Source organism: Pseudophryne corroboree, chromosome 6 (assembly GCF_028390025.1).
Source record: "Pseudophryne corroboree isolate aPseCor3 chromosome 6, aPseCor3.hap2, whole genome shotgun sequence".
Taxonomy (NCBI): Eukaryota; Metazoa; Chordata; class Amphibia; order Anura; family Myobatrachidae; genus Pseudophryne; species Pseudophryne corroboree.
Genome location: NC_086449.1, coordinates 273,601,232 through 273,618,260, shown reverse-complemented (window position 1 = coordinate 273,618,260; position 17,029 = coordinate 273,601,232). Strand labels below are relative to the sequence as shown.

Below are 17,029 nucleotides of genomic sequence, written 5' to 3'. Positions count from 1 at the left end.
TTCTCAGTCGACACGCCATTCAGGCAAGCGAATGGGCTCTACACCCAGAGGTCTTCAAGACCCTAGCAGACAAGTGGGGGTTGTCAGAGATCTCGTGGCATCCCGTCAGAACAACAAAGTTCTTGCATGATGCCCGGTCAGTGAGATGGCACTTTCAGCTTGTGTTTCTTCCAATCACCCTATTACCCAGGGTGGTGAAAGATAAAGCAAGGTAAGGGTGCCGTGATACTAATGGCTCCGGCTTGGCCCAAAAGGCATTGGTACACAGATCTGCAGAGAATGTCGATGGATGCTCCACTCCTCCCTCAACATCCAGATCTACTGATGCAGGGTCCTTGTTATCACAGACATCTGGATCGGCTGTCTTTGACGGCGTGGCTCTTGAAACCTCTATCCTGAAGGCAAGAGGACTCAACAGGTAATTCAAACAATGCTCAGAGCAAAGAAACTTTCCTCAGCTCGCATTTATCACTGAATATGGCAAACCTATATTCTTCGGTACAGTAAAAGAAAAATGGACCCCAAGTATTTGAGTTTCCAGGCTCTTAGCATACCGTCAGGCAGGAATGGATAAAGGTTTGAAGGTGGCTTCCTTGAGAGTGCAAGTGTCAGCATTGACTGTATGGTTCCAAAAGAAAATTGCCAACTTACAGGATGTACATACTTTTCCCCAGGGAATGCTGCACATTCAACCTCCTTTTGTTCCTCCTACAGTGCCTTGGGACTTAAATTTAGTCCTAAAGGCCCTTCAAGTTGCCCCATTTGAACCACTTAATAAAGTGGATCTTAAATGATTGACAGCTAAAGTTCTCTTTCTACTGGCCTTGGCGTCGGCTAGAAGAGTATCAGATTTAGGGGCATTGTCATGTCGTTGCCCATTTTTTATTTTTATTTTTCCCTCCAGTTAAAGCAGTTCTCAGAACTAGATCTGGGTATCTTCCCAAGGTGGTGTCTAAATTCCACATTAACTAAGAAATTGTAGTCCCAGCTTTCAAGGTACCGGGCCTTTCTGCAGGAGATGCATCGCTGGACTTAAGGATCTGTGTGGATCGTACCAGTGCCATCAGAAAGACAGGATTCTCTCTTCATTCTTTACGGATTTCACAAGAGAGGATGGCCTGCTGATAAGCAGACACTGGCAAGGTGGTTTCGGGTGACCATTTCAGAAGCGTATTCTAAAGCAGATCTCCCTGTTCCCGGCTAATGTGTCTGCTCACTCTACTCGTAAGGAAGGTCCATCATGGGCAGCACAACATGGTGCTTCAGCAGAACAGATATGTAAAGCAGCCACATGGTCTACCATTAACACATTCATTAAACATTATGCCATGGATACCTTTTTCTCTCATGATGCTGAATTTGGGCGAAGGATTCTCCTTTTCAATCAGGAGCGTCCCCACCACTAAATTGCTTTGGGAAATTCCAATGTTACCTGTGGATAACCTGTGGACCCTGCTGAAAAAAGATACGTTATGGTAAGAACTTACCGTTGAGAACTGTATTTTTTCTAAGTCCACGGGTTCCTCAGGGATCCCACCCTGACTCACCTGATTTGAGGATCCTTTTACTCACTAACATCTTCCTTCTTGTACGGAAGGGTGTGTGTTCTTCTCGCCTGATTAGGGCTATCTATGATGCTCCTGCCTTTAGCTTTGGAATACAACTGATTTGCCTGAGCCAGCATGCAGGTATATACGGACGGGCCCATTACATGCTGGGAGGTCGAAAAGCTTTGACCGATTGGAGCAAATCCGCTGTCGCTTCATCATATCCCAGTGTTTATCCTGTGGACTTAGGAGAAATGCCGTTATCAACAGTAAGTTCTTACAGTAACGTGTATTTCTCTGACGTCCTAGTGGATGCTGGGGACTCCGTAAGGACCATGGGGAATAGCGGCTCCGCAGGAGACTGGGCACAAAAGTAAAGCTTTAGAACTACCTGGTGTGCACTGGCTCCTCCCTCTATGACCCTCCTCCAAGCCTCAGTTAGATTTTTGTGCCCGAACGAGAAGGGTGCACACTAGGTGGCTCTCCTGAGCTGCTTAGTGAAAAGTTTAGTTTTAGGTTTTTTAGGTTCAGTGAGACCTGCTGGCAACAGGCTCACTGCATCGAGGGACTAAGGGGAGAAGAAGCGAACTCACCTGCGTGCAGAGTGGATTGGGCTTCTTAGGCTACTGGACATTAGCTCCAGAGGGACCGATCACAGGCCCAGCCATGGATAGGTCCCAGAGCCGCGCCGCCGGCCCCCTTACAGAGCCAGAAGACAGAAGAGGTCCGGAAAATCGGCGGCAGAAGACGTCCTGTCTTCAACAAGGTAGCGCACAGCACTGCAGCTGTGCGCCATTGCTCTCAGCACACTTCACACTCCGGTCACTGAGGGTGCAGGGCGCTGGGGGGGGGGCGCCCTGAGACGCAATAAAAACACCTTGGATGGCAAAAAATGCATCACATATAGCTCCTGGGCTATATGGATGAATTTAACCCCTGCCAGAATACACAGAAAAACGGGAGATAGGCTCCGCCCCCTTCTCGGCGGCCTTATCTCCTCAGCTCACTGGCGCCATTTTCCCTCACAGCTCCGTTGGAGGGAAGCTCCCTGGCTCTCCCCTGCAGTCACTACACTACAGAAAGGGTTAAAAAAGAGAGGGGGGCACTAATTACGCGCAGTATTAAAAATACAGCAGCTATAAGGGGAAAAACACTTATATAAGGTTATCCCTGTGTATGTGTGTATATATATATATATATATATATATATATATATATATATATATATATATATATATATATAGCGCTCTGGTGTGTGCTGGCAAACTCTCCCTCTGTCTCCCCAAAGGGCTAGTGGGGTCCTGTCCTCTATCAGAGCATTCCCTGTGTGTGTGCTGTGTGTCGGTACGTTTGTGTCGACATGTATGAGGAGAAAAATGATGTGGAGACGGAGCAGATTGCCTGTAATAGTGATGTCACCCCCTAGGGGGTCGACACCTGAGTGGATGAACTGTTGGAAGGAATTACGTGACAGTGTCAGCTCTGTATAAAAAAACAGTGGTTAACATGAGACAGCCGGCTACTCAGCTTGTGCCTGTCCAGACGTCTCATAGGCCGTCAGGGGCTCTAAAGCGCCCGTTACCTCAGATGGCAGATATAGACGCCGACACGGATACTGACTCCAGTGTCGACGGTGAAGAGACAAATGTGACTTCCAGTAGGGCCACACGTTACATGATTGAGGCAATGAAAAATGTTTTACACATTTCTGATAATACGAGTACCACCAAAAAGGGGTATTATGTTCGGTGAGGAAAAACTACCTGTAGTTTTCCTGAATCTGAGAAATTAAATGAGGTGTGTGATGATGCGTGGGTTTCCCCCGATAACAACTGATAATTTCTAAAATGTTATTGGCATTATATCCTTTCTCGCCAGAGGTTAGGGTGCGTTGGGAAACACCCCCTAGGGTGGATAAAGCGCTCACGCTTGTAAGAACAAGGGCTCTACCCTCTCCTGAGATGGCCGCCCTTAAGGATCCTGCTGATAGAAAGCAGGAGGGTATCCTAAAATGTATTTACACACATACTGGTGTTATACTGCGACCAGCAATCGCCTCAGCCTGGATGTGCAGTGCTGGGTTGGCGTGGTCGGATTCCCTGACTGAAAATATTGATACCCTAGATAGGGACAGTATATTATTGCCTATAGAGCATTTAAAAGATGCATTTCTATATATGCGTGATGCACAGCGGAATATTTGCCGACTGGCATCAAGTCTAAGTGCGTGGTCCATTTCTGCCAGTAGAGGGTTATGGACACGACAGTGGTCAGGTGATGCGGATTCCAAACGGCATTTGGAAGTATTGCCTTATGAAGGGGAGGAGTTATTTGGGGTCGGTCTTTCAGACCTGGTGGCCACGGCAACAGCTGGGAAATCCACGTTTGTACCCCAGGTCGCCTCTCAACATAAGAAGACGCCGTATTATCAGGCACAGTCTTTTCGTGGGCAAGCGGGCAAAAGGTTCCTCATTTCTGCCCCGTGACAGAGGGAGAGGAAAAAGGTTGCAGAAATCAGCCAGTTCCCAGGAACAGAAGCCCTCTCCCGCCTCTGCCAAGCCCTCAGTATGACGCTGGGGCTTTACAAGCAGAATCAGGCACGGTGGGGGCCCGTCTCAATGAATTTCAGCGCGCAGTGGGCTCACTCGCAAGTAGACCCCTGGATCCTTCAGGTGATATCTCAGGGGTACAAATTGGAATTCGAGACGTCTCCCCCTCGCCGTTTCCTAAAGTCGGCTTTACCGATGTCTCCTTCTGACAGGGAGGCAGTTTTGGAAGCCATTCACAAGCTGTATTCCCAGCAGGTGATAATCAAGGTACCCCTCCTGCAACAGGGAACGGGGTATTATTCCACACTGTTGTGGTACCGAAGCCGGACGGCTCGGTGAGACCGATTCTAAATCTAAAATCTTGAACACTTACATACGGAGGTTCAAATTCAAGATTGAGTCACTCAGAGCAGTGATTGCGAACCTGGAAGAAGGGGACTACATGATGTCTCGGGACATCAAGGATGCTTACCTTCATGTCCCAATTTACCCTTCTCACCAAGTGTACCTCAGGTTTATGGTACAGAACTGTCACTATCCGTTTCAGACGCTGCCGTATGGATGGTCCACGGCACCCCGGGTCTTTACCAAGGTAATGGCCGAAATGATGATACTCCTTCGAAGGAAGGGAATTTTAGTTATCCCTTACTTGGACGATTCCCTGATAAGGGTAAGATCCAGGGAACAGTTGGAGGTCGGTGTAGCACTATCTCAGGTAGTGTTGCGGCAGCACGATTGGATTCTCAATATTCCAAAATCGCAGCTGATTCCGACGACTCGTCGTCTGTTCCTAGGGATGATCCTGGACACAGTCCAGAAAAAGGTGTTTCTCCCGGAGGAGAAAGTCAGGGAGTTATCCGAGCTTGTCGGGAACCTCCTATAACCGAGCCAAGTCTCAGTACATCAATGAAAGGGTTCTGGGAAAAATGGTGGCTTCCTACGAAGCAATCCCATTCGGCAGATTCCACGCAAGAACTTTCCAGTGGGACCTGCTGGACAAATGGTCTGGGTCGCATCTTCAGATGCATCAGCGGATAACCCTGTCACCAAGCACAAGGGTGTCTCTCCTGTGGTGGTTGCAGAGTGCTCATCTTCTAGAGGGCCGCAGATTCGACATTCAGGACTGGGTCCTGGTGACCACGGATGCCAGCCTGCGAGGCTGGAGAGCAGTCACACAGGGAAGGAATTTCCAGAGCTTATGGTCAAGCCTGGAGACATCACTTCACATAAATATCCTGAAGCTAAGGGCCATTTACAATGCTCTAAGCTCAGCAAGACCTCTGCTTCAAGGTCACCCGGAGTTGATCCATTCGGACAACATCACGGCAGTCACCCACGTAAACAGACAGGGTGACCCAAGAAGCAGGAGGGCAATGGCAGAAGCTGCAAGGATTCTTCGCTGGGCGGAAAATCATGTGATAGCACTGTCAGCAAGTGGGGACTTCACCCAGAAGTCTTCCACATGTTTATAAAACTCGACAAGTATTGCGCCGGGTCAAGGGACCCTCCGGCAATAGCTGTAGACGCTCTGGTAACACAGTGGGTGTACCAGTCAGTGTATGTGTTCCCTCCTCTGCCTCTCATACCCAAGGTACTGAGAATTATAAGATGGAGAGGAGTAAGCACTATATTCGGGCTCCGGATTGGCCAAGAAGGACTTGGTAACCGGAACTTCAAGAGATGCTCACGGAAGGATCCGTGGCCTCTACCTCTAAGAAGGGACCTGCTCCAGCAAGGACCCTGTCTGTTCCAAGACTTACCGCGACTGCGTTTGACGGCATGGCGGTTGAACGCCGGATCCTGAAGGAGAAAGGCATTCCGGATGAAGTCATTCCTATCCTGATCAAAGCCAGGAAAGATATAACCGCAAAACATTATCACCGCATTTGGCGAAAATATGTTGCGTGGTGCGAGGCCAGTAAGGCCCCGACGGAGGAATTTTCAACTAGGTCGATTCCTACATTTCCTGCAAACAGGAGTGTCTATGGGCCTGAAATGGGGGTCCATTAAGGTTCAAATTTCGGCCCTGTCAATTTTCTTCCAAAAAGAACTAGCTTCAGTCCCTGAAGTTCAGACGTTTGTGAAAGGGGTACTGTATATACAGCCTCCTTTTGTGCCTCCAGTGGCACCTTGGGATCTAAATGTAGTTTTTGGGTTCCAAAAGTCACATTGGTTTGAACCACTTAAATATGTGGAGTTAAAATATCTCACATGGAAAGTGGTCATGCTGTTGGCCCTGGCCTGGGCCAGGTGCGTGTCAGAATTGGCGGCTTTATCCTGTAAAAGCCCTCATCTGATTTTCCATTGGGACAGGGCGGAATTGAGGACTTGTCCTCAGTTTCTCCCTAAGGTGGTTTTCAGCGTTTCACCTGAATCAACCTATTGTGGTGCCTGCGGCTACTAGGGACTTGGAGGACTCCAAGTTGCTAGACGTTGTCAGGGCCCTGGAAATATATGTTTCCAGGACGGCTGGAGTCAGAAAATCTGACTCGTTGTTTATTCTGTATGCACCCAAAAAGCTGGGTGCTCCTGCTTCTAAGCAGACTATTGCTCGTTGGATTTGTAGTACAATTCAGCTTGCACATTCTGTGGCAGGCCTGCCACAGACAAAATCTGTAAAAGCCCATTCCACAAGTAAGGTGGGCTCATCTTGGGCGGCTGCCCGAGGGGTCTCGGCTTTACAACTTGCCGAGCAGCTACTTGGTCAGGAGCAAATACGTTTGTAAAATTCTACAAATTTGATACCCTGGCTGAGGAGGACCTGGAGTTCTCTCATTTGGTGCTGCAGAGTCATCCGCACTCTCCCGCCCGTTTGGGAGCTTTGGTATAATCCCCATGGTCCTTACGGAGTCCCCAGCATCCACTAGGACGTCAGAGAAAATAAGAATTTACTTACCGATAATTCTATTTCTCGTAGTCCGTAGTGGATGCTGGGGGCGCCCATCCCAAGTGCGGATTGTCTGCAATACTGGTACATAGTTATTGTTACCAAAAAAATCGGGTTATTGCTGTAGTGAGCCATCTTTTCTAGAGGCTCATCTGTTATCATGCTCTTAACTGGGTTTAGATCACAAGTTATATGGTGTGATTGGTGTGGCTGGTATGAGTCTTACACGGGATTCAAAATCCTTCCTTATTGTGTACGCTCGTCCGGGCACAGTATCCTAACTGAGGCTTGGAGGAGGGTCATAGGGGGAGGAGCCAGTGCACACCAGGTAGTTCTAAAGCTTTACTTTTATGCCCAGTCTCCTGCGGAGCCGCTATTCCCCATGGTCCTTACGGAGTCCCCAGCATCCACTACGGACTACGAGAAATAGAATTATCGGTAAGTAAATTCTTATTTTTTATTTATATTTTTTTACATGTTGATAAATTAGTGTTCTGCTGGTTGTCTAAAAGTTAAAGTAATGCAAAATTCTATGCATCACAAGTTTGTCAAAATGTGACACTATAAGAAAAAAACAAATGACTAATCCATTATTTGTGATTTTAATCTTTCAGTTAAGAAAGGTGACCGAGTAGCTCAGCTGATATGTGAAAAAATTCTGTATCCTGATCTTGTGGAGGTTAAAGTAAGTGGCCATAAAATAACAATGTATTATTTCTACTGTTGGATTGTATAGTTCTATAATACAACTTTATACTTTTGCTTCCTCTTTTCTTATGGCTTTGTTCAGTATACAAAACTACAATGATAAATGGTGTAAAAATGGGTAACCCTGAGTTCCAAGAAATGTTTTCTTAATCGCCATATTGTAAATGTCCCCCCCCCCCCCCCCCCTTTATTATCTAATGCGCTTGAAACAACATAAAATGTATATATATGTGTGTATGTATGTATATGTGTATGTATGTATATATGTGTGTGTGTATATATATATATATATATATATATATATATATATATATATATATATATATATATATATATATATACATACATATTATAGTATAATTTTTATATATATATATACATATATTATAGTATAATTTTTATATATATATTATAGTATAATTTTTATATATATATATATATATATATATTATAGTATAATTTTTATATATATATTATAGTATAATTTTTATATATATATATATATATATATATATATATATTATAGTATAATTTTTATATATATATATATATATATATATATATATATTATAGTATAATTTTTATATATATATATATATTATAGTATAATTTTTATATATATATATATATTATAGTATAATTTTTATATATATATTAATATATTATAGTATAATTTTTATATTTTTATATATATATATATATATATATATATATATTTATTTATTATAATAATCTTAACTGTTTCTCACCTTGTGTTTTTTTTTTTTTCTTCCAGACTTTAGATGAGACAGAGCGAGGTGCTGGTGGATTTGGCTCAACCGGTCAAAACTGATTATTTAGAAGACATGTGAAATATGAAATATTAAGTCCATATCTGATGGTTTCAGTTGTAGTGTTACAAACCAATGGGGAAAGTATCAAAGTTGACCAAAGGTGTTGGTTAGATCACACTGTTGAAGTAAGCGTATGGTTTTTTTGAGATATGTTTTGATGGGTTTCTGTATTTGAATAATAAAATCTGATAATTTATTTGTGTTATTTGAAGCAATTTGGTATACAAATGGCAAAAGTCAAATTTCCAATTTTTCCATTTTCACGCAACAAATATGGAATTTCTTCGAATCAGGATCTGTTCTGTAACCATAAATTAAAGGGGGGGAAAGTACAAATGGTTTCTACAGCTCTGGCATGCTCTGTGGCATAGATGCACAACCCCAGCTTATACAAAGATGTCTTTTGCTCCCTGCAATACACATATAGGGTTATTCCACACCAAATCAACACAGGTTTCATACTGATCGTTTCAGATTGTTATGAAATGTGGTATAATAAATGCTGCCATTGCGGTAACTCCCCCCCCCTCTTTCACCAAATCGTAGGCTGATATGTACACTAGTTTTGATGTTATATGTCTTAAGGTGCATTAAGTGTTTTTAAATTGCACTTGCAGCTCAACTAGTTGATCTGTAGAGTTGGGCACTGTCTCATTTTTAAAGCCCTTTCATATGACCTCTAAAACAGCCGTATGGTTCCATAAAAATTCATATTGTTAAAAAAAAAAAAAAAGTAAAAATTTTTTGGTGAAAATTTTTTCATACTGCTAATAATCACTTGCTATTAGAACTTTCATTGAGTGATTCTTGAAAATTGTATTTAAAAATTAACAAAACAATACATCTTTTTCAATCCAGTAATTTTGAGAAATGCACGTTCCTCTTCAGGTGTGTTTGGGGATGAGACACAGCCGACAGAGCCTGCTCTCACTTCTGCGTAGAAGCACAACTAATTTGGTGGAATGACCCTGTAAATACTGCAGCAGAACACACAGATCCCATGTGTTTGTCCTCCTGGCATTGTGGAGGTTCTCCTTTTTATCGCCTTCCCTTGTAGCCACAAAACAGAATGATTCAGTAGTCCTGATTTGCTCTCAACCTTTTTAGTGTACTGAATAGCTAAACGTTATCAACACTTCATCTCGTGAGATCACATTGGGGCTTACTAGCCAACTTGTCCCCAACACTAGACTGTTAAGTTACATACAGTTGATTTGTACTTCAGGGGGGAAGAGAAGAGTAACAGGTGAGGTGTGCTAAATATTACAGGGTAGAGGCCATAGCCAGTGCTCACGGTACAGCTTTTATTTAAAAGCCTTTACACATGAAAAGCTAAATCTGTTCACTTACACAATTGTAACACTTAAGTAACGGCAGTGCATGACTTTACATGAAAACAAGTTCTGTACATGTGACTGTTCAGAGAATAGCTCTGTGATGTCCCTGGTGCATATGTGACTCCCTAGATTCTGAGTGACCAGTTATCTGGAGTGCTATATACAAAGTGCTAAGATGGGAAGTGATCCATTCTCAGCATTGTTGGCAATCTGCCCTTGGAATGATAAACAGAATTGTTCTAGTAGTTGTAATCCTGTGTGATATGGGATAATTGTGCAGAGATTCTAAGTGGATAATACAGTTAAATAATGTATTATTGCTATGCTGATAATGGTGATGTGATGCTTATTGTGCGAGCGTAAGCTGGCCTTAGTGCAGGGGATACTGGCAGTGGGCTGCAGTGCACACAGTGGCGCATGCAGGCCGGAGGTGAGGGGAGCAAAGGACCGTGCGCTGGCAGGAAGGGAGCAGAGAGCGGCGGTTGGAGCTGTCGCGGGCAACAGAGCCGGTGGTGGAGGTGAGCGGCTGGACCTGAGAGTGCCTACATTGGTGGGCTTAGCAGCTGTGACCGGATGCAGAGCGGTAACGATCCGAGGCGGGGAACATAGAGGACAGAGGTGGTCGCGGAGACATGAGACCGAACAATGCAGAAGAGCTGAAGCATCCTATTGAATCATCCTGGTCTTCTATTACACCTCAGCAGTGCCACAGGCTGATAGAATACATGCCACGCTGCATTGAGGCAGTAATTCATTCAAAAGGGGCCCAAACCAAGTACTGAGTACATATGCATCATTGTACTTTTCAGAGGGCTGACATTTCAGTATTTAAAATCCCTTTTTTATTTATTTTATGTAATCTAATTTTCTGAGATTTGGGGGGGTTTTCTCTATCGTCCTAGTGGATGCTGGGGTTCCTGAAAGGACCATGGGGAATAGCGGCTCCGCAGGAGACAGGGCACAAAAGTAAAGCTTTCCGATCAGGTGGTGTGCACTGGCTCCTCCCCTATGACCCTCCTCCAAGCCAGTTAGATTTTTGTGCCCGGCCGAGAAGGGTGCAATCTAGGTGGCTCTCCTAAAGAGCTGCTTAGAAAAGTTTAGCTTAGGTTTTTTATTTTACAGTGAGTCCTGCTGGCAACAGGATCACTGCAACGAGGGACTTAGGGGAGAAGAAGTGAACTCACCTGCGTGCAGGATGGATTGGCTTCTTGGCTACTGGACATCAGCTCCAGAGGGACGATCACAGGTACAGCCTGGATGGTCACCGGAGCCTTGCCGCCGGCCCCCTTGCAGATGCTGAAGTAAGAAGAGGTCCAGAATCGGCGGCAGAAGACTCCTCAGTCTTCTAAAGGTAGCGCACAGCACTGCAGCTGTGCGCCATTTTCCTCTCAGCACACTTCACACGGCAGTCACTGAGGGTGCAGGGCGCTGGGAGGGGGGCGCCCTGGGAGGCAAATGAATACCTATTTTGGCTAAAAATACCTCACATATAGCCTCCGGAGGCTATATGGAGATATTTAACCCCTGCCAGAATCCGTTAAGAGCGGGAGACGAGGCCGCCGAAAAAGGGGCGGGGCCTATCTCCTCAGCACACAGCGCCATTTTCCCTCACAGAAAGGCTGGAGGGAAGGCTCACAGGCTCTCCCCTGCACTGCACTACAGAAACAGGGTTAAAACAGAGAGGGGGGGCACTAAATTGGCGTTAGAAATATATAAAAAAGATGCTATAAGGGAAAACACTTATATAAGGTTGTCCCTATATAATTATAGCGTTTTTGGTGTGTGCTGGTAAACTCTCCCTCTGTCTCTCCAAAGGGCTAGTGGGTCCTGTCCTCTATCAGAGCATTCCCTGTGTGTGTGCTGTGTGTCGGTACGTGTGTGTCGACATGTATGAGGACGATGTTGGTGAGGAGGCGGAGCAATTGCCTGTAATGGTGATGTCACTCTCTAGGGAGTCGACACCGGAATGGATGGCTTATTTAGGGAATTACGTGATAATGTCAACACGCTGCAAGGTCGGTTGACGACATGAGACGGCCGACAAACAATTAGTACCGGTCCAGACGTCTCAAAAACACAGTCAGGGGTTTTAAAACGCCCGTTTACTTTAGTCGGTCGACACAGACACAGACAGGGACACTGAATCCAGTGTCGACGGTGAATAAACAAACGTATTCCTTATTAGGGCCACACGTTAAAGGCAATGAAGGAGGTGTTTCATATTTCTGATACTACAAGTACCACAAAAGAGGGTATTATGTGGGATGTGAAAAAACTACCGTAGTTTTTCCTGAATCAGATAAATTAAATAAAGTGTGTGATGATGCGTGGGTTCCCCCCGATAGAAAATTATGGGCGGTATACCCTTTCCCGCCAGAAGTTAGGGCGCGTTGGGAAACACCCCTTAGGGTGGATAAGGCGCTCACGCTTATCAAAACAAGTGGCGGTACCGTCTATAGATAGGGCCGTCCTCAAGGACCAGCTGACAGGAGGCTGGAAAATATCATAAAAAGTATATACACACATACTGGTGTTATACTGCGACCAGCGATCGCCTCAGCCTGGATGTGCAGAGCTGGGGTGGCTTGGTCGGATTCCCTGACTAAAAATATTGATACCCTTGACAGGGACAGTATTTTATTGACTATAGAGCATTTAAAGGATGCATTTCTATATATGCGAGATGCACAGAGGGATATTTGCACTCTGGCATCAAGAGTAAATGCGATGTCCATATCTGCCAGAAGATGTTATGGACACGACAGTGGTCAGGTGATGCAGATTCCAAACGGCACAAAGGTGTATTGCCGTATAAAGGAAGAGGAGTTATTTGGGGTCGGTCCATCGGACCTGGTGGCCACGGCAACTGCTGGAAAATCCGCCGTTTTTACCCTAAGTCACATCTCTGCAGAAAAAGACACCGTCTTTTCAGCCTCAGTCCTTTCGTCCCTATAAGATCATATCTGCCCAGGGATAGAGGAAAGGGAAGAAGACTGCAGCAGGCAGCCCATTCCCAGGAACAGAAGCGTTCCACCGCTTCTGACAAGTTCTCAGCATGGCGCTGAGACCGTACAGGACCCCTGGATCCTACAAGTAGTATCCCAGGGGTACAGATTGGAATGTCGAGACGTTTCCCCTTCGCAGGCTCCTGAAGTCTGCTTTACCAAGGTCTCCCTCCGACAAGGAGGCAGTATGGGAAAAAATTCACAAGCTGTATTCCCAGCAGGTGATAATTAAATTACCCCTCCTACTACAAGAAAAGGGGTATTATTCCACACTATATTGTGGTACTGAAGCCAGAAGGCTAGTTGAGACTTATTCTAAAAAATTTTTTTGAACACTTACAAAGGTTCAAATCAAGATGGAGTCACTCAGAGCAGTGATAACGAACCAGGAAGAAGGGGACTATATAGTGTCCCGGGACATCAGGGATGCTTACCTCTATGTCCCAAATTTGCCCTTCTCACTAAGGGTACCTCAGGTTCGTGGTGCAGAACTGTCACTATCAGTTTCAGACGCTGCCGTTTGGATTGTCCACGGCACCCCGGGTCTTTACCAAGGTAATGGCCGAAATGATGATTCTTCTTCGAAGAAAAGTCGTCTTAATTATCCCTTACTTGGACGATCTCCTGATAAGGGCATAGTCCAGGGAACAGTTGGAGGTCGGAGTAGCACTATCTCGGATACTGCTACAACAGCACGGGTGGATTCTAAATATTCCAAAATCGCAGCTGATCCCGACGACACGTCTGCTGTGCCTAGGGATGATTCTGGACACAGTCCAGAAAAAGGTGTTTCTCCCGGAAGAGAAAGCCAGGGAGTTATCCGAGCTAGTCAGGAACCTCCTAAAAACAGTGCATCATTGCACAAGGGTCCTGGTAAAAATGGTGGCTTCCTACGAAGCAATTCCATTCGGCAGATTTCACGCAAGAACTTTTCGGTGGGATCTGCTGGACAAATGGTCCGGATCGCATCTTCAGATGCATCAGCGGATAACCCTATATCCAAGGACAAGGGTGTCTCTCCTGTGGTGGTTATAGAGTGCTCATCTTCTAGAGGGCCGCAGATTCGGCATTCAGGTTTGGATGCTGGTGACCACGGAGCCCAGCCCGAGAGGCTGGGGAGCAGTCACACAAGGAAAAAATTTCCAGGGAGTGTGATCAAGTCTGGAGACTTTTCTCCACATAAATATACTGGAGCTAAGGGTAAATTTATAATGCTCTAAGCTTAGCAAGACCTCTGCTTCAAGGTCAGCCGGTATTGATCCAGTGGGAAAAACATCACGGCAGTCGCCCACGTAAACAGACAGGGCGACACAAGAAGCAGGAGGGCAATGGCAAAAACTGCAAGGACTTTTCGCTGGGCGGAAAATCATGTGATAGCACTGTCAGCAGTGTTTCATCCCGGGAATGGAAACTGGGAAGCAGACTTCCTCAGCAGGCACGACCTCCACCCGGGAGAGTGGAAACTTCATCGGGAAGTTTTTTCCACATGATTGTAAACCGTTGGGAAATACCAAAGGTGGACACGATGGCGTCCCGTCTGAACAAAAAACGGGACAGGTATTGCGCCAGGTCAAGAGACCCTCAGGCAATAGCTGTGGACGTTCTGGTAACACCGTGGGTGTACCAGTCGGTGTATGTGTTCCCTCCTCTGCTTCTCATACCTAAGGTGCTGAGAATTATAAGACGTAGAGGAGTAAGAACTATACTCATGGCTCCGGATTGGCCAAGAAGGACTTGGTACCCGGAACTTCAAGAGATGCTTACAGAGGTCTTATGGCCTCTGCCGCTAAGAAGGGACTTGCTTCAGCAAGTACCATGTCTGTTCCAAGACTTACCGCAGCTGCGTTTGTCGGCATGGCGGTGGAAAGCCGGATCCTAAGGGAAAAAGACATTCCGGAAGAGGTCATTCCTACCCTGGTCAAAGCCAGATAGGAGGTGACCGCACAACATTATCACCACATGTGGCGAAAATATGTTGCGTGGTGTGAGGCCAGGAAGGCCCCACAAAGAAATTTCAACTCGGTCGTTTCCTGCATTTCCTGCAAACAGGAGTGTCTATGGGCCTCAAATTGGGGTCCATTAAGGTTCAAATTTCGGCCCTGTCGATTTTCTTCCAGAAAGAATTGGCTTCAGTTCCTGAAGTCCAGAAGTTTGTCAAGGGAGTATTGCATATACAACCCCCTTTTGTGCCTCCAGTGGCACTGTGGGATCTCAACGTAGTTCTGGGATTCCTCAAATCACATTGGTTTAAAACCAGTCAAATCTGTGGATTTGAAGCATCTCACATGAAAAGTGACCATGCTCTTGGCCCTGGCCTGGACCAGGCGAGTGTCAAATTGGTGGTTTTTTCTCAAAAAAAGCCCATATCTGTTTGTCCATTCGGACAGGGCAGAGCTGCGGACTCGTCCCCAGTTCTCTCCCTAAGGTGGTGTCAGTGTTTCACCTGAACCAGCTTATTGTGGTGCCTTGCACCTACTAGGGACTTGGAGGACTCCAAGTTGCTAGATGTTGTCAGGGCCCTGAAAATATGTTCCAGGACGGCTGGAGTCAGGAAAACTGACTTGCTGTTATCCTGTATGCACCCAACAAACTGGGTGCTCTTGCTTCTAAGCAAACTATTGCTAGTTGGATGTGTAATACAATTCAGCTTGCACATTCTGTGGCAGGCCTGCCACAGCCAAAATATGTAAATGCCCATTCCACAAGGAAGGTGGGCTCATCTTGGGCGGCTGCCCGAGGGGTCTCGGCTTTAAAACTTTGCCGAGCAGCTACTTGGTCAGGGGCAAACACGTTTGCTAAATTCTACAAATTTGATACCCTGGCTAAGGAGGACCTGGAGTTCTCTCATTCGGTGCTGCAGAGTCATCCGCACTCTCCCGCCCGTTTGGGAGCTTTGGTATAATCCCCATGGTCCTTTCAGGAACCCCAGCATCCACTAGGACGATAGAGAAAATAAGAATTTACTTACCGATAATTCTATTTCTCGGAGTCCGTAGTGGATGCTGGGCGCCCATCCCAAGTGCGGATTATCTGCAATACTTGTACATAGTTACAAAAATCGGGTTATTATTGTTGTGAGCCATCTTTTCAGAGGCTCCGCTGTTATCATACTGTTAACTGGGTTTAGATCACAAGTTGTACGGTGTGATTGGTGTGGCTGGTATGAGTCTTACCCGGGATTCAAAATTCCTCCCTTATTGTGTACGCTCGTCCGGGCACAGTACCTAACTGGCTTGGAGGAGGGTCATAGGGGGAGGAGCCAATGCACACCACCTGATCGGAAAGCTTTACTTTTGTGCCCTGTCTCCTGCGGAGCCGCTATTCCCCATGGTCCTTTCAGGAACCCCAGCATCCACTACGGACTCCGAGAAATAGAATTATCGGTAAGTAAATTCTTATTTTTAAGCTGTAAGCTACAATCGTCAAAATGATAACATAAATGCTTGAAATATCTCACTTTGCATGTAATGAGTTTAAATAATATTAGTTTCACCTTTTTAAGTTAAATTACTGAAATAAATGAACTTTTGCAAGATATTCTAATTTTCTGAATTTCACCTGTACTCCTGAGGTGTCACGTGTGAGGAGGAGTCTATCCTGCAGTGCCTGCGCGCCAGCACAGAATGTGTGTGTGTGTGTGTGTGTGTGTGTGTGTGTATATATATATATATATATATATATATATATATATATATATATATATATATATATATATATATATATTTTCATACATAGAAATTGGAGCAGCTTGCGATGTGTTATGTACCGTGCCTCCTGAAAGTATTCACAGTGCTTCACTTTTTCCACATTTTATGTTACAGCCTTATTCCAAATTGGAATAAATGTATTTTTTCCCTCAAAATTCTGCACACAATATCCCATAATAACAATGTGAATTATTATTTTTTTTAAATGTACTAAAAATAATAAAAACACGTACACTAGTATTCAGTCTTTTCCATGAAGCTCAAAATTGAGCTTGGGTGCATCCTATTTCCACTGATCCTACAGATTAACTGGAGTCTACCTGTGGTAAATTCAGTTGATTGGACATGATTTGGAAAGGCACACACCTGTCTATATAAGGTCCCACATGTGACGGTGCATGGCTGAGCACAAACCAAGCATGAAGTCAAAGGAATGGTCTGTAGACCCTCTGAGAC

General features: G+C 45.2%; 1 protein-coding gene across 2 annotated transcripts in view; it reads left to right on the top strand.

Moving 5' to 3' along the window:
- DUT (deoxyuridine triphosphatase) overlaps positions 1–8,720 on the top strand; it is a 99,663-nt gene extending 90,943 nt beyond the window's left edge. For both annotated transcript variants that reach the window (XM_063926052.1, XM_063926054.1), the window contains 2 exons: positions 7,598–7,668; positions 8,467–8,720. In XM_063926052.1, coding sequence (XP_063782122.1) covers positions 7,598–7,668; positions 8,467–8,523 — 128 coding nt within the window. In that variant the 3' untranslated portion in view covers positions 8,524–8,720. The remainder of the gene's footprint in view (positions 1–7,597; positions 7,669–8,466) is intronic.
- The last annotated feature ends 8,309 nt before the right edge of the window (positions 8,721–17,029 follow it).